The sequence below is a fragment of the Cyclopterus lumpus genome, chromosome 6 (assembly GCF_009769545.1).
Source record: "Cyclopterus lumpus isolate fCycLum1 chromosome 6, fCycLum1.pri, whole genome shotgun sequence".
In the NCBI taxonomy this organism is placed as follows: Eukaryota; Metazoa; Chordata; class Actinopteri; order Perciformes; family Cyclopteridae; genus Cyclopterus; species Cyclopterus lumpus.
In genome coordinates, this window is record NC_046971.1 from 15,773,305 (window position 1) to 15,788,445 (window position 15,141).

The 15,141-nt window shown below is 41.2% G+C and overlaps 2 protein-coding genes and 1 non-coding gene across 4 annotated transcripts; 1 reads left to right on the forward strand and 2 right to left on the reverse strand.

The window, feature by feature from the left end:
* The first annotated feature begins 14 nt into the window (after positions 1-14).
* On the forward strand, positions 15-4,186 carry LOC117732136 (liver carboxylesterase 2-like). The gene is made up of 14 exons (XM_034534854.1): positions 15-38; positions 265-418; positions 815-1,007; positions 1,096-1,237; positions 1,523-1,656; positions 1,797-1,950; positions 2,165-2,269; positions 2,349-2,447; positions 2,563-2,706; positions 2,828-2,905; positions 2,996-3,143; positions 3,240-3,389; positions 3,482-3,554; positions 3,631-4,186. Exons 1-14 carry the CDS (start codon positions 15-17, stop codon positions 3,815-3,817), a joined length of 1,785 nt encoding a protein of 594 aa, XP_034390745.1. The 3' UTR covers positions 3,818-4,186.
* A 288-nt stretch (positions 4,187-4,474) lies between these two features.
* fbxo31 (F-box protein 31) lies at positions 4,475-12,531 on the reverse strand. 2 transcript variants are annotated; one of them, XM_034534856.1, is made up of 10 exons: positions 11,821-12,531; positions 10,442-10,517; positions 9,716-9,798; positions 9,099-9,175; positions 8,749-8,916; positions 8,512-8,586; positions 8,260-8,369; positions 7,768-7,921; positions 7,272-7,636; positions 4,475-6,328 (listed from the first exon to the last, which is right to left on the reverse strand). In XM_034534856.1, exons 1-10 carry the CDS (start codon positions 12,245-12,247, stop codon positions 6,106-6,108), a joined length of 1,758 nt encoding a protein of 585 aa, XP_034390747.1. In that variant the 5' UTR covers positions 12,248-12,531; the 3' UTR covers positions 4,475-6,105. The 2 variants fall into 2 exon arrangements, with proteins under 2 accessions (XP_034390747.1, XP_034390746.1); XM_034534855.1 differs by lacking the exon at positions 9,716-9,798 and having other exon boundaries at positions 10,446-10,517; positions 11,821-12,524.
* Positions 12,532-14,585: 2,054 nt separating this feature from the next.
* Positions 14,586-14,658, reverse strand: trnar-acg. The gene has a single exon. It is a non-coding gene; the product is annotated as a tRNA-Arg (tRNA).
* Between the last annotated feature and the right edge of the window lie 483 nt (positions 14,659-15,141).

Below are 15,141 nucleotides of genomic sequence, written 5' to 3' on the forward strand. Positions count from 1 at the left end.
TCTGCTGTCAGGACATGTATTTCGCATACATGTTGTTGGTTTGTATTGTGTTCCTCTTGTAGTTACATGGACTTAATGAATGAAATGTACAGGTGTATATTGGCAGGTAATGCCAAGTCAATCGTGTCACTTTTCTCCATACTTGTTGTGGTTCCCTTGGTTCCTCTGGTCAGGTGTTGTTGAAGTACTTTGAAGGAAAGTCTTCTTTCTCCCGACGTGACCCTTAGCCGTCTATAAAGCCGACGCAGTCACGTGTCATCTTAGGTGCAGTTAAAAGGGGGAAGCTTCGAGGGAGGCGTCATTTTCTCGTTCAGTGGAAATCTGGACACCGAGACGACTGCCATGAAGCTTCGTGCTAAACACACGTGTGTCCTTCTGACGACGGTGATATTCCTCCGTGTCGCTGCAGACCTACACGGTAAGAAGGTGGAAACTGATAGATTTTTCACAGTAACTCAACGACCAGCATGCACTTTAAATCTGAATAACAAAAGGCCTGCTCGAGTTATATAATATCCGCTCTTAATGTATTTCTCTTGGGACTGAATCTGAATATGTTGATGCTTCCTGCTGGCATCTCGTTGCATCTCGGTCGAAGTGATCTTTGGTCACGTTTGTGTCTAAAGGTGAAACTCTTCACCCAAAGAGCAAACTGCGTTGACAGGTTAAAGTGCACATCATTTATTTTGCTGACTTCCTTTTGGAATCTGTATAACCAAACCCTACACAATGCTGTAAAATACTTTTGGTGTCTACTTGTCAGTCATCAACTGCTTTACATTACGATTTTGAGTCACTCTTAATATCCTGACAGCTCCAGAAGTACACACAAAGCTTGGGACCCTACGAGGTCAGTATGTGAGTGTAAAGGGGAAGGAGTCCGGGGTCCATGCCTACCTGGGTGTCCCATTTGCCCAGCCACCCATAGGCCCTGCTCTGAGACTGGCTGCACCCCAGCCTGTAAAGGGGTGGGAGGGAATGAGAGACGCCACCCAGCAGCCACCCATGTAAGGCTTTCATGGGCTTCTGTTGTTGCATAACACACATGGAGAAATAACGGCCACTTCTCGCTGTAAAAATCTGTCTTTTTTTCAGGTGTATTCAACTTAGAAATGTATCTATAGATCTGCTTGATAAATTAGGTGGCATGTTGGTTGAGCTCCCAGAGATTTCAGAGGACTGCCTTTACCTCAACATTTACACTCCTGCAAAGAAAGCCGTCAGTACCAAGCTCCCAGTAAGTTGCTGCCAGTTTCAAATGATGCTTTGGATAACTTTTGATGGTGTTCATGGTTTCTTTTAGAAGAATCCATAATGACAATATGATTAACGATGCTTGTATTTAGAACCAGACTGCAAAGATACTGATGCTCTGTTTAGTTTCTTACCATCAGTTTTGTCAGATTTAAAGTCTTTGTTTAATGTAGTTTGATTGAGATTTTGTTCGAGCTCAGAGAGGAAAAAAGTAAAAATGTGCTTTATGTTCTGTGGTAAAGATTACGGTCTTTTATTGCCTCATTAGGTCATGGTCTGGATCCATGGTGGAGGGTTTGCCATTGGGTCAGCTTCAATGTATGATGGCTCAGTCCTGGCTGCATACCAGGACGTGGTTGTGGTTCTGATCCAGTACCGCTTGGGACTTCTGGGCTTTCTAAGGTAAAAAGCCTTTACATTACTCAGCACAGGTAGCCTGGACATGCCAAAGAATTATATTCTCCAGCTTTTGATCTTATATGTGAACAATAATTCTAAACACTTACCAGCTGGTGTAGACTATAATTGTATGCTCTATCCAGCACTGGAGATGAGCACATGTCGGGGAACTTTGGAATGTTGGACCAGGTACAAGCTCTGAGGTGGATCCAGCAGCACATTCATAACTTTGGAGGAAACCCCAATTTAGTCACCATATTTGGGGAGTCTGCTGGTGGAGTGAGTGCATCCCTCCTGGTAAGGATCAATCTGCAGATAAAGCACTTTAAATCAACAAATATTTGTTTGCAAGTACTGTACAGTTATGTCACAGCAGAATCTCTACTGTCCACAGAACTGATAAAAAAAAATAATATATATATATATATATATATATATATATATATATATATATATATATATATATATATATATATATATATATATATATTTCTGTTGCTTGAATCAACAGCTTCTCTCGCCGTTGTCGGATGGCCTGTTCCACCATGCCATTGCTGAGAGTGGCACTGCTGCAATGGATATACTCATCGCAAATGAGCCGCTCCCAGTGACGCAGGTTTATTATCAGTGTGTTTTATTTTGGTGTGTAAACATCATTCAGTGCAAAATCTAAACTTTTGGGTTGAATCCCTCAGGTGGTTGCAAATATGTCTGGCTGTAGCATCGAAAGCACCAAGAAGATCGGGGATTGTATGAGAAACGTTGATCTTAAAACAATTCTGGATATTGTGGAGGTGAGATATCGTATGCAAGACTGATATAGACTAACTTGATGGAATCTGCCTATTTATGTTTATTTAATTATACATATGTATCTCAACTTCTTCTTTTGCACATTTTCTTCTAAAGAATCAACAATTGAGAATTACTCTAATTGTCGACGGCGTCTTCTTGACAAAATCTGTGGATGAGCTGTTTCGTACACATGAACTGCTCACGATACCATTCATGACCGGCGTCAATAATGATGAAGGGGGCTGGTTACTTTCTAACGTAAGTCTGAACGCTACTGAAATTTGTGTGACTGACGAGCTCACCGATTTCCAGACGAGCCCATGGAAACATGATTTTGTTTTGGCCCACGTCTGAAATGCTGTTCGTCTTCCCTTTTTAGATATTTGCTCCTCCAAACTGGACGGAGGGAATGGATCGGGAGCACATCATGAACTTGCTGAACATGTTCTACCCCGATGTAAGGCAAACGGTGCTCGACTTTACAATATTGCTTTTGTTTTTATTGTACTCAAACGTCTCTGACGGATGTGTTGCTCATATTCTCCAGCCTAAAGACGCGATGTTCAGGGATTTGTTAGTAGATGACTATATTGGAAGTGGTGAAGATCGTGTGAAAAATAGAGATGGGTACACCCAGATTATTGGCGACATGATGTTCACCCTTCCAGCCATTAGGACGGCTAATGTTCACAGAGGTATTTTATTTACTCAAGATAATAACTTACTGTCACACACATTCACAATAATGACATTATTGTATCTCATGCAATATCACATTCCTCTACTACTAGATGCAGGTGCCCCCGTGTACCTGTATGAGTACCAGCATTCTCCAAGATCCATGCAGACAAGAAGGCCAAGCTTTGTTGGCAGCGACCATGGCGATGAAATCCTTACTGTATTCGGATTCTGCTTCACAACTACCCATGTCACATTAACCGGTAAGTAGATACAACAATGGCTTTATCAGTAGGCCACCAGATATCTGAGTTTCCTGAGTGCAAAGTGTTTGACCAGATTATCATTATTTTAGAGGCATGCCATGAAGAGGAGGAACAGCTGAGCAGAACCATGATGAGCTACTGGGCAAACTTTGCTCGCACAGGGTAGGAATTCAACCTCATCACAAGTTGTAATTCACATGGAGATCAGACTGGTTTTAACTTGTGCGTGGGCATGTAGGTCTCCCAATGGTGACGGCCTGGTCCACTGGCCAAAGTATGGAGCAGAAGAAGACTACTTGTCAATTGATGTAAACGAGCAGGTAACTGGTCAGCACCTGAAGAAGGACAAGTTTGTCTTCCTGACTCGGACACTCCCGGAGAAGATCCGACAACACAAGGAGAAAGAGGAGCGCAACGAGCTCTAAAGCCACTGCTCCTCCATTTATAATTGTTTTTATTGATTCCATCTTCAACCACAAACTTGAGATGTATTGTTCTGAATTTGTTCAACTTATGTGATTGATTTTCAAATTGCATCTGAACTTTAAAAAAAAAAGCTGCACGTAAAGTGGCAGTAGGGAGTCAAACCTTATTTGGGAGAATACTTTTTATCGCCACTGTGTATTTTGAACATCAGTTTGAATCCAAGGTAGATGGCCACAGGGAATACTTCTTTTAAAATATAAATAGCCAGAGAGGAAATATGTAGCAGAAGGACACCAAGTCATGAGATACCTTCTGTGTTTGGCCACGTGATTATTCCAATGTAAAATAAAACAATTATTGTGAAATGATTTACGTGTGTTATCTGTGAGTCACTATTGCCCAACAACTTAATTCACCATTCATGCAGATGAACACAGTGGCTGTCGGTGTGAAAGGGGTAACGTGGACCCAGGGGTCTTCAGAGGTCAAACACTGGTGTGTAAGGTGGACATGGTTCTTAACCGACAATAGTTCACAGGGCTGTTGTGTAAAGGGATGCAACATTGATCACATAATGAAAAATGCAACTGTGGCACTGGAAGGAGAGAATACTTTTAGGTGCTAGTTGAGCAGCAATGTGAGACGCATGCAACAGATTTGACAGTTTTGGATTTCTTTTATTTCTGAGAAGAGCGCTTAAGCTGAGAAGCTCCCTGAAGTCTGTGAGCAGTTCAATAGGTCAAACTTAATTAATTACCCACAAAATCAGGTGTGTCGCATTGGAAAATAGTAGAAAGCAACATTTCATTTTTTTTTTAGCTGTGCACAGAGGGCTCACAGATAAAATGTATGAAACATTTCTACTGAAATTGAGGAGAAATTAACAAGAAATAAAATAGATAATGCTTTAGCAGATGCTTTTTGTGTGTGCAAATGTTAATAAAGCTGCTGTCTGATATAAAAGTGCTGGCCAGTGGTTTTAAATGATTCACCAAACTGCTCAGAAAAAGTGCACTTGGAGAGGGAAAGCTATAGAGCACCCCGTCAGGCCGTAAGGAGACACACAGGCACTCACTTAGTACTTTGAGCCGGTAGTTAGTATAATGTTCAGCCTAGTCTCAGGTTCGAAATGAATTGGAAAATTGTCGGGAAGAGCTTTGCAGGTAGAAAGCCAGGCAAATGTTAGGTCAGCCATTAAAACACAACAAATGCAATACATTTCAACGTTTAGAGAAGTTTCTGTTTCAGATCATTTTATAAGCACATGAACTGTTTAACTTTGATATTTTGATCAGCTTATGAAAAGGTGATGTTATTCTATTGCAGTACAATACATCTTTCCAACTTACATAATGTCAGGGTGACATGAAAGGTGTGTTTTATGTAGGACCATGAGCCAGAGCATAACCATATCTCTTAAGTTCAAAGGGCCAAAACTGGCAGATTTATCTGTTTTCATTTGATAAGACAACATACCCTCTTGCCAATGGGGACAAAATTGCCCAGTTGTGAAACTTGTTCAGTATTTTACGAAACAAATTGCTAAAATTAATGTAATTTCATACATTTTGTTTATACACTTGAATACTTAAGTTCTGGTTTTCACTGACTTGTGGTAAAGAGAAACACACCGAGAAGCTGTCTTTCTTTTTTTTTAAAGCAAAAAAACAACCAAAAAGCAAGGCATGCTGTTTAATGAGAATAAAACATCCTGTTCAGATAATGGTTATGAGTAAGATGTGATTAGATCTAAATAAATTGCAGCATGCAGTTCAATATGTTTTGCACTGAACTCAGAATAATGCTTTATAGGAGAATACATTGGACACGTTATCATCTTTAAGCACTATCAAGTACAGACATATTTTTTTAGAATCAGGCACGTAGTTTGATTATAAGCGGTGTGAAATATCATTCCTTTTCTCCTGCAGGGAATAAATAAATAAATAAAAATAGGTTACGGTGCCCTGTTTTTATGGTGCACTAGAAGATGAAGGTCATACTGAGGTGAGGTGATAAACGGTAACTAGGGGGGGCCTTTTAAAGTGCTTGCATGGGAACAGGAGTATAAGAGCACTAGATCAGGGCCACACAACTCATTTAATTAGACAGTAAAACCCAATGATTGTGAAACGTACCGATAAAACGTGAACAATTAGGGTCATGAGCTCTCATGGTATGTCATAGCTCATGACTCAAAGGACAGCAGGAGGTGGTTTTTTTTTGCGTAAAATGGTTGGTTTTTATGCATTGTATTGTGGGGGGGGGACACTTAAAATGTCGTGCATCAAGATGTCCAGGACTGCATGCTGCACAGCATGGCCTCAAATCGCTCCATATCTGGGGCGTACGCGTGAGCTAGGTTGTCCGTCAGCCGACTGTACAAACTGAAAGACTTCAACTCCAGCCAGATGAAGCCGAAGCGGTCCTCATCAAAAAGCACAAAGAGGCCCGGGGTGCGCTCTGGACTTGTGAAGCCGTGCCCAGCAATCAGGCCTGTGCCGTAGAAGCTGAAATGAAGGCACATCAATTCATAAATCACTCATATCAGTTTCACTGGGTTGTAGACTCTGTTCTAACAAACACTGTTACAGAAATGAAGAACAGGTCATGGTGACCAGCAGCAAATCAATTTAATAATTGATGACTGATTTTAATTACTGAATAATATGTCCCATTAAGATTTTTAGTAGGCTCTAGTACAAAAGGCGCAAGCGAACAAGCCACGTAATCATCCAGGCCTCTCTGTAAATCCCAGTGCCATTCAGCAGTCGTCACTCTGAAAGGACTTTGACCTTACCTGTTGGGTGCGTAGATTACCTCAAAGTATGTGGACTGGTTGACTGTTGTGTGGTAATGTTGATGTGTTTGTTACTTGGTGGTAACCCATGCTAATATCAGCTATGGCTAGAGAGTCTTGCTAAATTCAATAATTCTGCTATATACAAATGGCTCGATGAGAGATTCTTTCAGTTTCGGTGGGATTAGTTTAGTTGCTCTATCTTTTCTGTTTATTCCTCTTTTACTTATTTGAGCTCATATTTCTTGATAAACTACGTTAGCAATCAGTCTTAAAGCCTTCAGCAGAGACATCCTTGTGGATTAATGCAGAATAATTGATTTGGAATCTCTGATAGGGTGCCACCACAGCATGCAACCATTGAAAAAAAGAAGTATGCAGTTAACTTTCTCTCTCGCAGATTGCAATTAATTGTGGAAGCCAAAATCAACATCATATTTTTTTATATTGTTAATTAAATATCCTAATCTCTAAAACAGCAACACGAATACTGACACGCATTGTTGGCCATGAACCTTTAACAACATACAAGCTTATAACAGCTCAGGAACAATAAGCACATTTGTCTAACGCCACTGTTAGTGGAGCAAAGGTAGCACATGTACTCTGTGAAATGTATACAACATGCACTTTCCATACAGTTGAACTCTTACCATTTCCTACAGGTGCGAGGGTAGACCTCATTGCGAGCCATAACTCCCAGGGGCAGGACAAAGGGCTGGGCTTCAGGAGGACTGGTCCTGCTGCTGGGGCCAGGCTGGCAGCGGTCTGAACAGGTAACACGGTCCTCCTCCACCCCCTCTGCGGCGCTGGCATCACCACAGGCCCCCTCTGCTGCACCTCTGGCTGTGGCAGAAGTGTCCTTGGCCTGTTCTTCTCTCTGGACTTCCGCATGTATCCCCAGTACCAGCCGGGACAGCTCCTCTATGCTGCGCTGGTGCTCCAAGTCTGGCAGGACTACAGGTCGGCTCAGGTCAACATCTAAAGTGAGTTGCCCTGCAGGAACATTGGGGTCTCCCTGCGAGAAGGAGTACAATTACAGTCTTTCCGTATAAAATCAACATGAATGAGTCATTTGTTGTTTGCAACAAGGAGAGCTTATTTTTAAAGACAAGCACAGCCTCTGATAATGATTATTCACTAACTCACAGTGAGCTTGGTGGCTCTCGCAGAGGTCCCGTGGAAACTGAGCATGACGATCTCCAAGCCGTGACTGCCGTAGGTGCCTTTGAAGAGGCCCGGGTGCAGAAGGTCAGAGGGCATCACAGGCGGCAGGTAGATCCTCCGGTATGTCAAGCAGTTACTGGCAAAAGGAGGCCAACAACAATAGTAAACATTTAATTTTGCCACTGTTTAGAGTTTTCCCTGAAGATCTGCCATGATATGCAACAACACGATTCACATGATGAACTAGATAAATACTGAGATAAGTGATTAAAATGTCGAGCCACAGCTTTCCCCGAGCCAAGGCCATCTGAACTACATGGACAAGTTATACATTCACCAACAAATGAAAATCAGAACTATCTCTCAAGATACCAAGCCATTCTGGCAATAATTGTTGAAACAATAAGAGCTACTGAGGGCGATACTGTCGATGTCAGCTTTAGAGAAAGTGTGATTTAAGGAAGAGACTCATACTCATATTGACTAGTATAAATGAACTTCATGAGGATGAGCTCCTGCATGTGCTCATGGAATATTTCTTCAAGCGTCCGGCCCCATTCTTCCTCCAACCACGTCCTGAACTCCTACACACAAATGAGAGAAATTAGTAGAATGCTGCGAACAGTCCTTCAATTTTGAAACGATCATAGCACATGGGCAAGATAAAAACATAAGCAAGATAAGTGAATAGTTCGAGCAGGTTTCAGGTAGTAACAGTTGTCTCACCTCCTGTCTACCCCCTGGCATGCGGTGGTAATCGGTCTGGTTACACTTTGTTGAAAATTCATCCTTCTTCCCAGTCTTAAAATAACAGAATTATGACACATATTAAAGGATAACATACTTTTATTGATGTCTAACCTCAAATTTAAAGTAGAATATTCTCCTAAACTGTGTCAACACATATTCCAAAGTTCATTTCTTTGGTGCACAGAGAAGCTTTTGTGCTGTGCGAGCGCTCACCTGTATGTCACCTTTGTGTGGACCCTTGTGTCCGTACATACACTCCACAGCGGCCTTTTTATTCTCAGACAGGTGGATACGGAAGAGCGGCCGTCTTCTCATGGGATCCTCTACACGGGGGTCATGAGGCGGCAAATACATCCAGCCGATGATGAAGAGCCCGTCCACCTCAATAAAAAAATATTTAATAAATTATATTTTCAAATTATCCTAAAATGATATTACTTAGTATCTGCTAAATATTGCCGCATCATAAATGACATGGAGGAGACGGTCAACAAACTTTACACTGTAGTCATTGTTTCTTATCTGAGGTAATACAGATGTCTTGATTAAGAAACACTTCTTACCACAACATTGAGCAATCCCCCATAAGGCCCTATGTCAGGCTGCCATAAGCCCAAGATATGTCTGTATGGGTGAAGCACTGCAACAAGAGCACAATATCACACCATACTTATCAGTCTCTGTAATGCAACAACCGTGCATTACCACAAGCTACATTGTTCATGGATACGAAGACAAGAAAGCATGAACCGACCCGCTCCTGTCCACCAGTCTAAACAAAATACACAGCACACCAAATAATCTGGCTTCCCGTTTACACTTTTATTGATCCCCATGGGGAAATTTTTCTCTGCATTTTACCCATCCTTAGTTATTGAGGAGCAGTGGGCTGCGGCGAATGTGTGTCTTGCTTAAGGACACTTCGGCACGTAACCATGGGGAGAGCGGGGATCGAACCTTGACGTCCCGTCATGGGACGACCACTCATCCCATGAGCTACAGCCGACCCCAACACTTAATATGAAAGCAAACAGCAGCGAGGAGAATTGTCAACATGTTTACCGTTCAAAAGGGCTGCGTGACAATGCTGCGGCTGTTTGCTCACAAATTAAATCAATAAGTGTTCCACTCACACAACCCCTCATGCAGCAGCCATCCACGTTGAGGCCCATGTACATACAGCGGGTGTACACGTCTCTATAGTCTATGTGCTCGTAGTCCGGGAGGAGCTTCATAAACCCAGACTTCTCCCGAGGGTCGACACTGTAGAGTTGTAATGTTTTTTTTATATATACTTGCACATGTAAATAGGAAAGTCCATGTTTTAAATTAATACATAAGAAAGATATGATAATCAATCATACTTTATATTATAAATTACAGGTCTCAGGACATCTTTCAGAGCGCGGGAAGCTCAGAATTTCGGTTGAACTTAACAACACCTGGACAGGCACAACACAGGCATGTGTAGAGCAGCCAAAGACTAAGGCGGGCTCAGCCCAACGCAGCCTGCTAGTGAATGCAGTAATGTACTCAAATAATCTACTCAAGAGAGCCAACACGTGCCTGGCATGTCTTGTGGCAACTAGCATTTCAAAAATAAACTATATACTTTATCTCTGCTGATAAACAACTGAGGAACAGATGGGAGAGACAACATTTGAACCAAAATTATATTGTATCATCAATAATCTCAAGCCACATTCATTCATCTCAGAAAAGCAGTTCCTGGAACTGTTTCCTTTCTGCTGCAAAACACAACCATTAGGGTGATCTATCTACACAACTATACACAAGACAATATAAGGGTGCAAGGGCCTTATGACCTAATGGAGTAGGAATGTACCAAATACTTAATTGTATCAATTCAAGGGTGACATGAGAGCTGTTCAATCAGCAGTCTAACTCACGTTTAACATAGAGGTCCCGACTAGATACTCCTCCAACTTCCATCTTCCTCAGATCGTCCTTCATACCAAACTCTGCAGAGAGAAAACACATACATAAGTTTAACATTTTATTTACTTTAAGGCTATTCATAAACAATATTACATTATGTTATTGAGGTGTTTACACATTATGGCCGGTTGACACTGAAACATCACAGTGGCAAAAGTCAACAAACTGAGAGCAGTGGAGCAGAAAATGTGCACAGCAGCCAGCTGTCTCGGACTTTGCAACCAGTTTTGTTGTCTTTAGTGTAACTTTAAACCTACTTGACTGTTGTTCTGCACCACACAGAAACGTGTTTTCCTCGCTCACTATGAATGCATGGTATGCTGGTTATTGTATAACTTTTCAGAACCACAACATTCCTATGGCCACTATGATTATCTCACATATTACAGTTCCCTCACTCCCTGATTCTGTTACACAGCAAAAATAGTGACCCCCAACATGTTTTGAAACTCAACACTTGAGTTGCAACTAACATTTATTTGTTTTCACCAAGTCATCCATTCATTCAAGTACTCTTCCAATTAACAGATTCATCTGTAAAATGAACAATGTCCATTAAACAAGCCTCAAATCGATTTTTTAAAGTTGCCTGGTTTTGTTCGGCATTTAAAAAAACAATTCACGTTATGAAACATATTTAGTATTTTCATGGATACATGATTAACATCTCTGGTTAGCTATTGTGTACAATGTTGCAAATCACTGAGCAGAACTGCTTTGTGTAAATATTGGATATTTGGTTGGTTATTTAACTATTATAAACTTGTGAAAAGATTACTTTTCAAGCATACTTTCAAAATGAATTGATTGATAAAAAATAAGCAGTATATATATATATATATATATATATATATATATATATATATATATATATATATATATATATTGTTACATAGTATTTGTGTCAGATACAGTTACAGGTTAAGAGACATATTTGCTCAGACTTGCATAGACACAACAAAAAGGGTTTTCCAAATAATGCTCCAGGCCCCCAAAAGGTGAGGTCCTACCCGCATCACCAGTCTTATCAGCCCCACAGAATGGCTGACAGCCCTAATGACAGTCCGAGGCCGTGCTCTGTGTTTTACAGCTGGGTTAACGCTAATGCATTTCATGGTCCACGTCCAGATCAATAGAAATGCTTTTAGGGGGAACACATTTAGGAACCAGAGCCCCACACAAATAACCTGTCGACGGAAAGGAGTCTCGTCGTCTGGTCTCCACACGTGCCGCCGCACATGAACGCGTCTCCGCGCTTCATTTGGCAGTTTAACGTCACACGTAAGCGTGTGAATGATCTCTATGTGCAGCAATCACCACATTTACCTTCCGTGCACCGCCTTCTCCAGATGGTCTCGGTGTTGAGGATTTGTCTGAATTTCTTGCCTACGAGGGCAACGTTTGGTAGCGCGGTTCCGGGAAGCAACGAGAATATTTCCACTAAAAGCTCAGGCGGTAATTCCGCCAACGACTGCGGGTGCGGAGGTCCAGTGCTCGCGCGATCCAGAGAGCCTCCTCTGTTGACATGACAGCTGCCATATTCACACGCGATACTCGGCCCTGCAGTGCTGCCGACGCCGCCGCCGCTCTTCGGGCCTCCGCCGCCGACGTCGCCTCGCTTCTGACCCACGATCTGCTCCTCTTCTTCCTCGTCCATGTCGGAATCGCTACCCTGATCCTGCTGGTTGTGCCGCTGTCGCCTGCGGCACCTCCGCGACTGACCCACACCGCACAGCCTGGCACAGACCGCCATTCGTAGTCACCAAACAGGCAGCATTACATCACTACAACACATCTATCAGCTGCAGTAGTCTGGCGGATCTTTGTGAGCATGGGCAGAGACGTCTCTGTCGACGTCACATCAGCGCACGCAGAGCGCGTGGCGCCTCTCCTCGGCTCGCTGTGTCTTCGTTACACAGTGTGCGTGTGGGCGCACGTGTGTGTGTTTTATTATTACTTGGCTGTATGAACTATATCCACGCTTGACATCCAGCAACAAAATGAGTTGGCATCTTCCATCAGCAGGCTACTCCATTAATGAGCTCAATGAGTGGCTCCTTAAAGGATCAGGGGTTAAGGATGTTAAGGATGTGTGTATTTTTCCAACAAGCTCAAAATGTCGGATAACATTCCAGAATCATTATAGTCAGAAGTAAGGCATTATAAAGAAGTTAAACATGCTATGACAAATATATTACAAGTATTATAACACAGGTACACAGGTTATGTCACACCTGGGACGTGGTGGGAGAAGTATCTTTTAGAGAATTAAAAAATACCAATTACACACTGTCAAATATATTCTACTGCAAGTAAAGAATCATATACATTTAAAATATAAATTGAAGACAGATATGATCAAATACAGATTGTGTATAAGGCTGACATAGTCAGTAACAGGTGATTAAAAGGTATAAAAAAACTGTGCTGGAATAAAGATTACTGAGGAAAAAATAAAAAAGCAAATGGTAAATATATACAGATTGTGTGAAAACTAATCTAGCCATAAACGGACTGACAATCCAGGAGTCTAATGACATAGTGCTGGTGAGCATTCAATCAATATCAATCTCCTCTGTTATGGAACCAGCTTCCACTTTCAGTCCGGGAGGCAGACACAGTCACCTCATTTAAGAGTAGACTTAAGACTTTCCTCTTTAATAGTGCTTATAGTTAGGGCTGAATCAGGTTTGCCCTGGTCCAGCCCCTAGATATGCTGCTATAGGCTTATAGGCTGCTAGGGGATGTTGTAGGATACACTGAGCACCTATCTCCTCTTCTCTCTCTACTTATGGATGAATTTAGATTAGCCTATTACTGATTAAAGATATAAATGAGTGATATACAATTTAGCCAATCCGCGTCCTAAAATAGATTCAGCTTTGGGTCAAAGTCATCTGGCCCAAAGCGGAACCGGCCAGGCGAGCATGAGTGTGTGCACTTTTCTTCCAAGAAGACCGACACGGTAAAATCAACGGGGACAGATCCAGCATGGACAGTTACGGGAGTAAGGGACATGAATCACTTGTTGGAAAAATTAAGAACACATGACAACACCAGGACACACATGGATAACCCCGTCAATCATCCATATTGGGCAAAGTGAACGTCACTACCAGCAGGACGACGGACACGGGATTGAGGTGAAGAAACACAATGAGGAGGTGGATAAAAACAGACCTTAACAAGGTTCATAGGGGCATCTTAATATATAAACATGTTCTATTATATTTTATATATATTTATATATATATATATGTGATTTATATTATACAATATTTATGTTATTATAATATATTTATGATATGTATATTGTATATTTACATTAGATGGTATTTATATATCATATTATACTGAATATTATTATATGATATATATATATATATTAATATACTGAATTGTATGAATAAGATGTACTTATTATGTCAGTGTTGGAATAAATGTTAAATATTTAACTACAAAGTTGAAATGCGTGTTTAATACTTTTTTTGCATTGAATCATTCTGGGATGTTTGCTAATATTGATTGGATGGCCCTACCAAAAAATAATTCCACCATTCGCCACTGGATATTGGGCTATATAGAATAAACTGAATTGAATTGAATGTAGTTGAATCTATAACAATGAATCTATAAAGCATACGCAGTATTTTGTATGTATAGAGATCACATTTCAAAGTTACTAGTAACTAAATATACAATAAATGTAGTCGAGTAAAAAGTACAACCTTTTCTTCTGCAACATTATACTGAGATGGGACTGCTAACGGTAGCTAGGTTAGCTAATGTTAGTCATTAGTAACAAGTTACAGAATGACAGGCTACTGAACACAACGTTTAGTGGCTACAACTATTTTGTGCTGAAAGGCAGCTTACTATTTACTTACTATTTATAATGTCGCAGGCAACCGTATTATAGGGGCAGTGGGGTGCTCGAGGCAGTACTGTATCGTCAATAATGTCCTGTTCAAGGGTTTGCCATGAGGCGTAAGGGCCTAACAACACCCTTGAACAGGACATTATTGACGATACAGTACTGCCTCGAGTACTTTATTGCTTACATCTGTTGCTTGTCTGAAAATGAAAAGTAACGAGCCAGCCAGGAGTCGAACCTAGAATCTTCTGATCCGTAGTCAGACGCGTTATCCATTGCGCCACTGGCCCGCTGTTCATACTGGACTGACCCGGAATTATTTAATCGAAATATACAACCTAACACTAATCCTACTGACTTGTGACCCGGAACTCAATCACAGTATCTCTCTGTATTTAAGGACATCCCGATTCTAATAGTGCGTCTCGGGGAGCGATAATCACTTGCCCCGGGGCGCTATGAGTGAAGATACACCGGTGTAAAAGACACCTGACAATGGAATACCCGTAACAATTTATTTTGTTGATATAACTGTATACTGACATGATGATCAGCTGCTGTCGTCAAATTATTATATCAATAAGAAAAATCGTTTGCATTGTAGCACTAATTTGCAGGATTTGATGTTGCCATAAAGACAAGACTGTTTGTGTGCATATGATATACATCAATCATGTGTCACTATTTATTTGTATAGTACTTTTCGTGGATAAACACAATACAATATATTAAGGCTGTAATTTGGGTATGTGTGTTAATTACAAATACATGAC

Excerpts from the sequence above, each read along its gene's own strand:
- LOC117732136 (XM_034534854.1), top strand. The coding sequence starts at position 15 with ATGTATTTCGCATACATGTTGTTG. Across the intron at positions 1,008-1,095 it reads GCCACCCAGCAGCCACCCAT|GTGTATTCAACTTAGAAATG; the intron begins GTAAGGCTTTCA and ends TCTTTTTTTCAG. Across the intron at positions 1,238-1,522 it reads CCGTCAGTACCAAGCTCCCA|GTCATGGTCTGGATCCATGG; the intron begins GTAAGTTGCTGC and ends TTGCCTCATTAG.
- fbxo31 (XM_034534856.1), bottom strand. The coding sequence starts at position 12,247 with ATGGCGGTCTGTGCCAGGCTGTGCGGTGTGGGTCAGTCGCGGAGGTGC. Across the intron at positions 8,917-9,098 it reads GGGGATTGCTCAATGTTGTG|GTGGACGGGCTCTTCATCAT; the intron begins GTAAGAAGTGTT and ends TTTTTTATTGAG. Across the intron at positions 6,329-7,271 it reads CCTCGCACCTGTAGGAAATG|CTTCTACGGCACAGGCCTGA; the intron begins GTAAGAGTTCAA and ends CCTTCATTTCAG.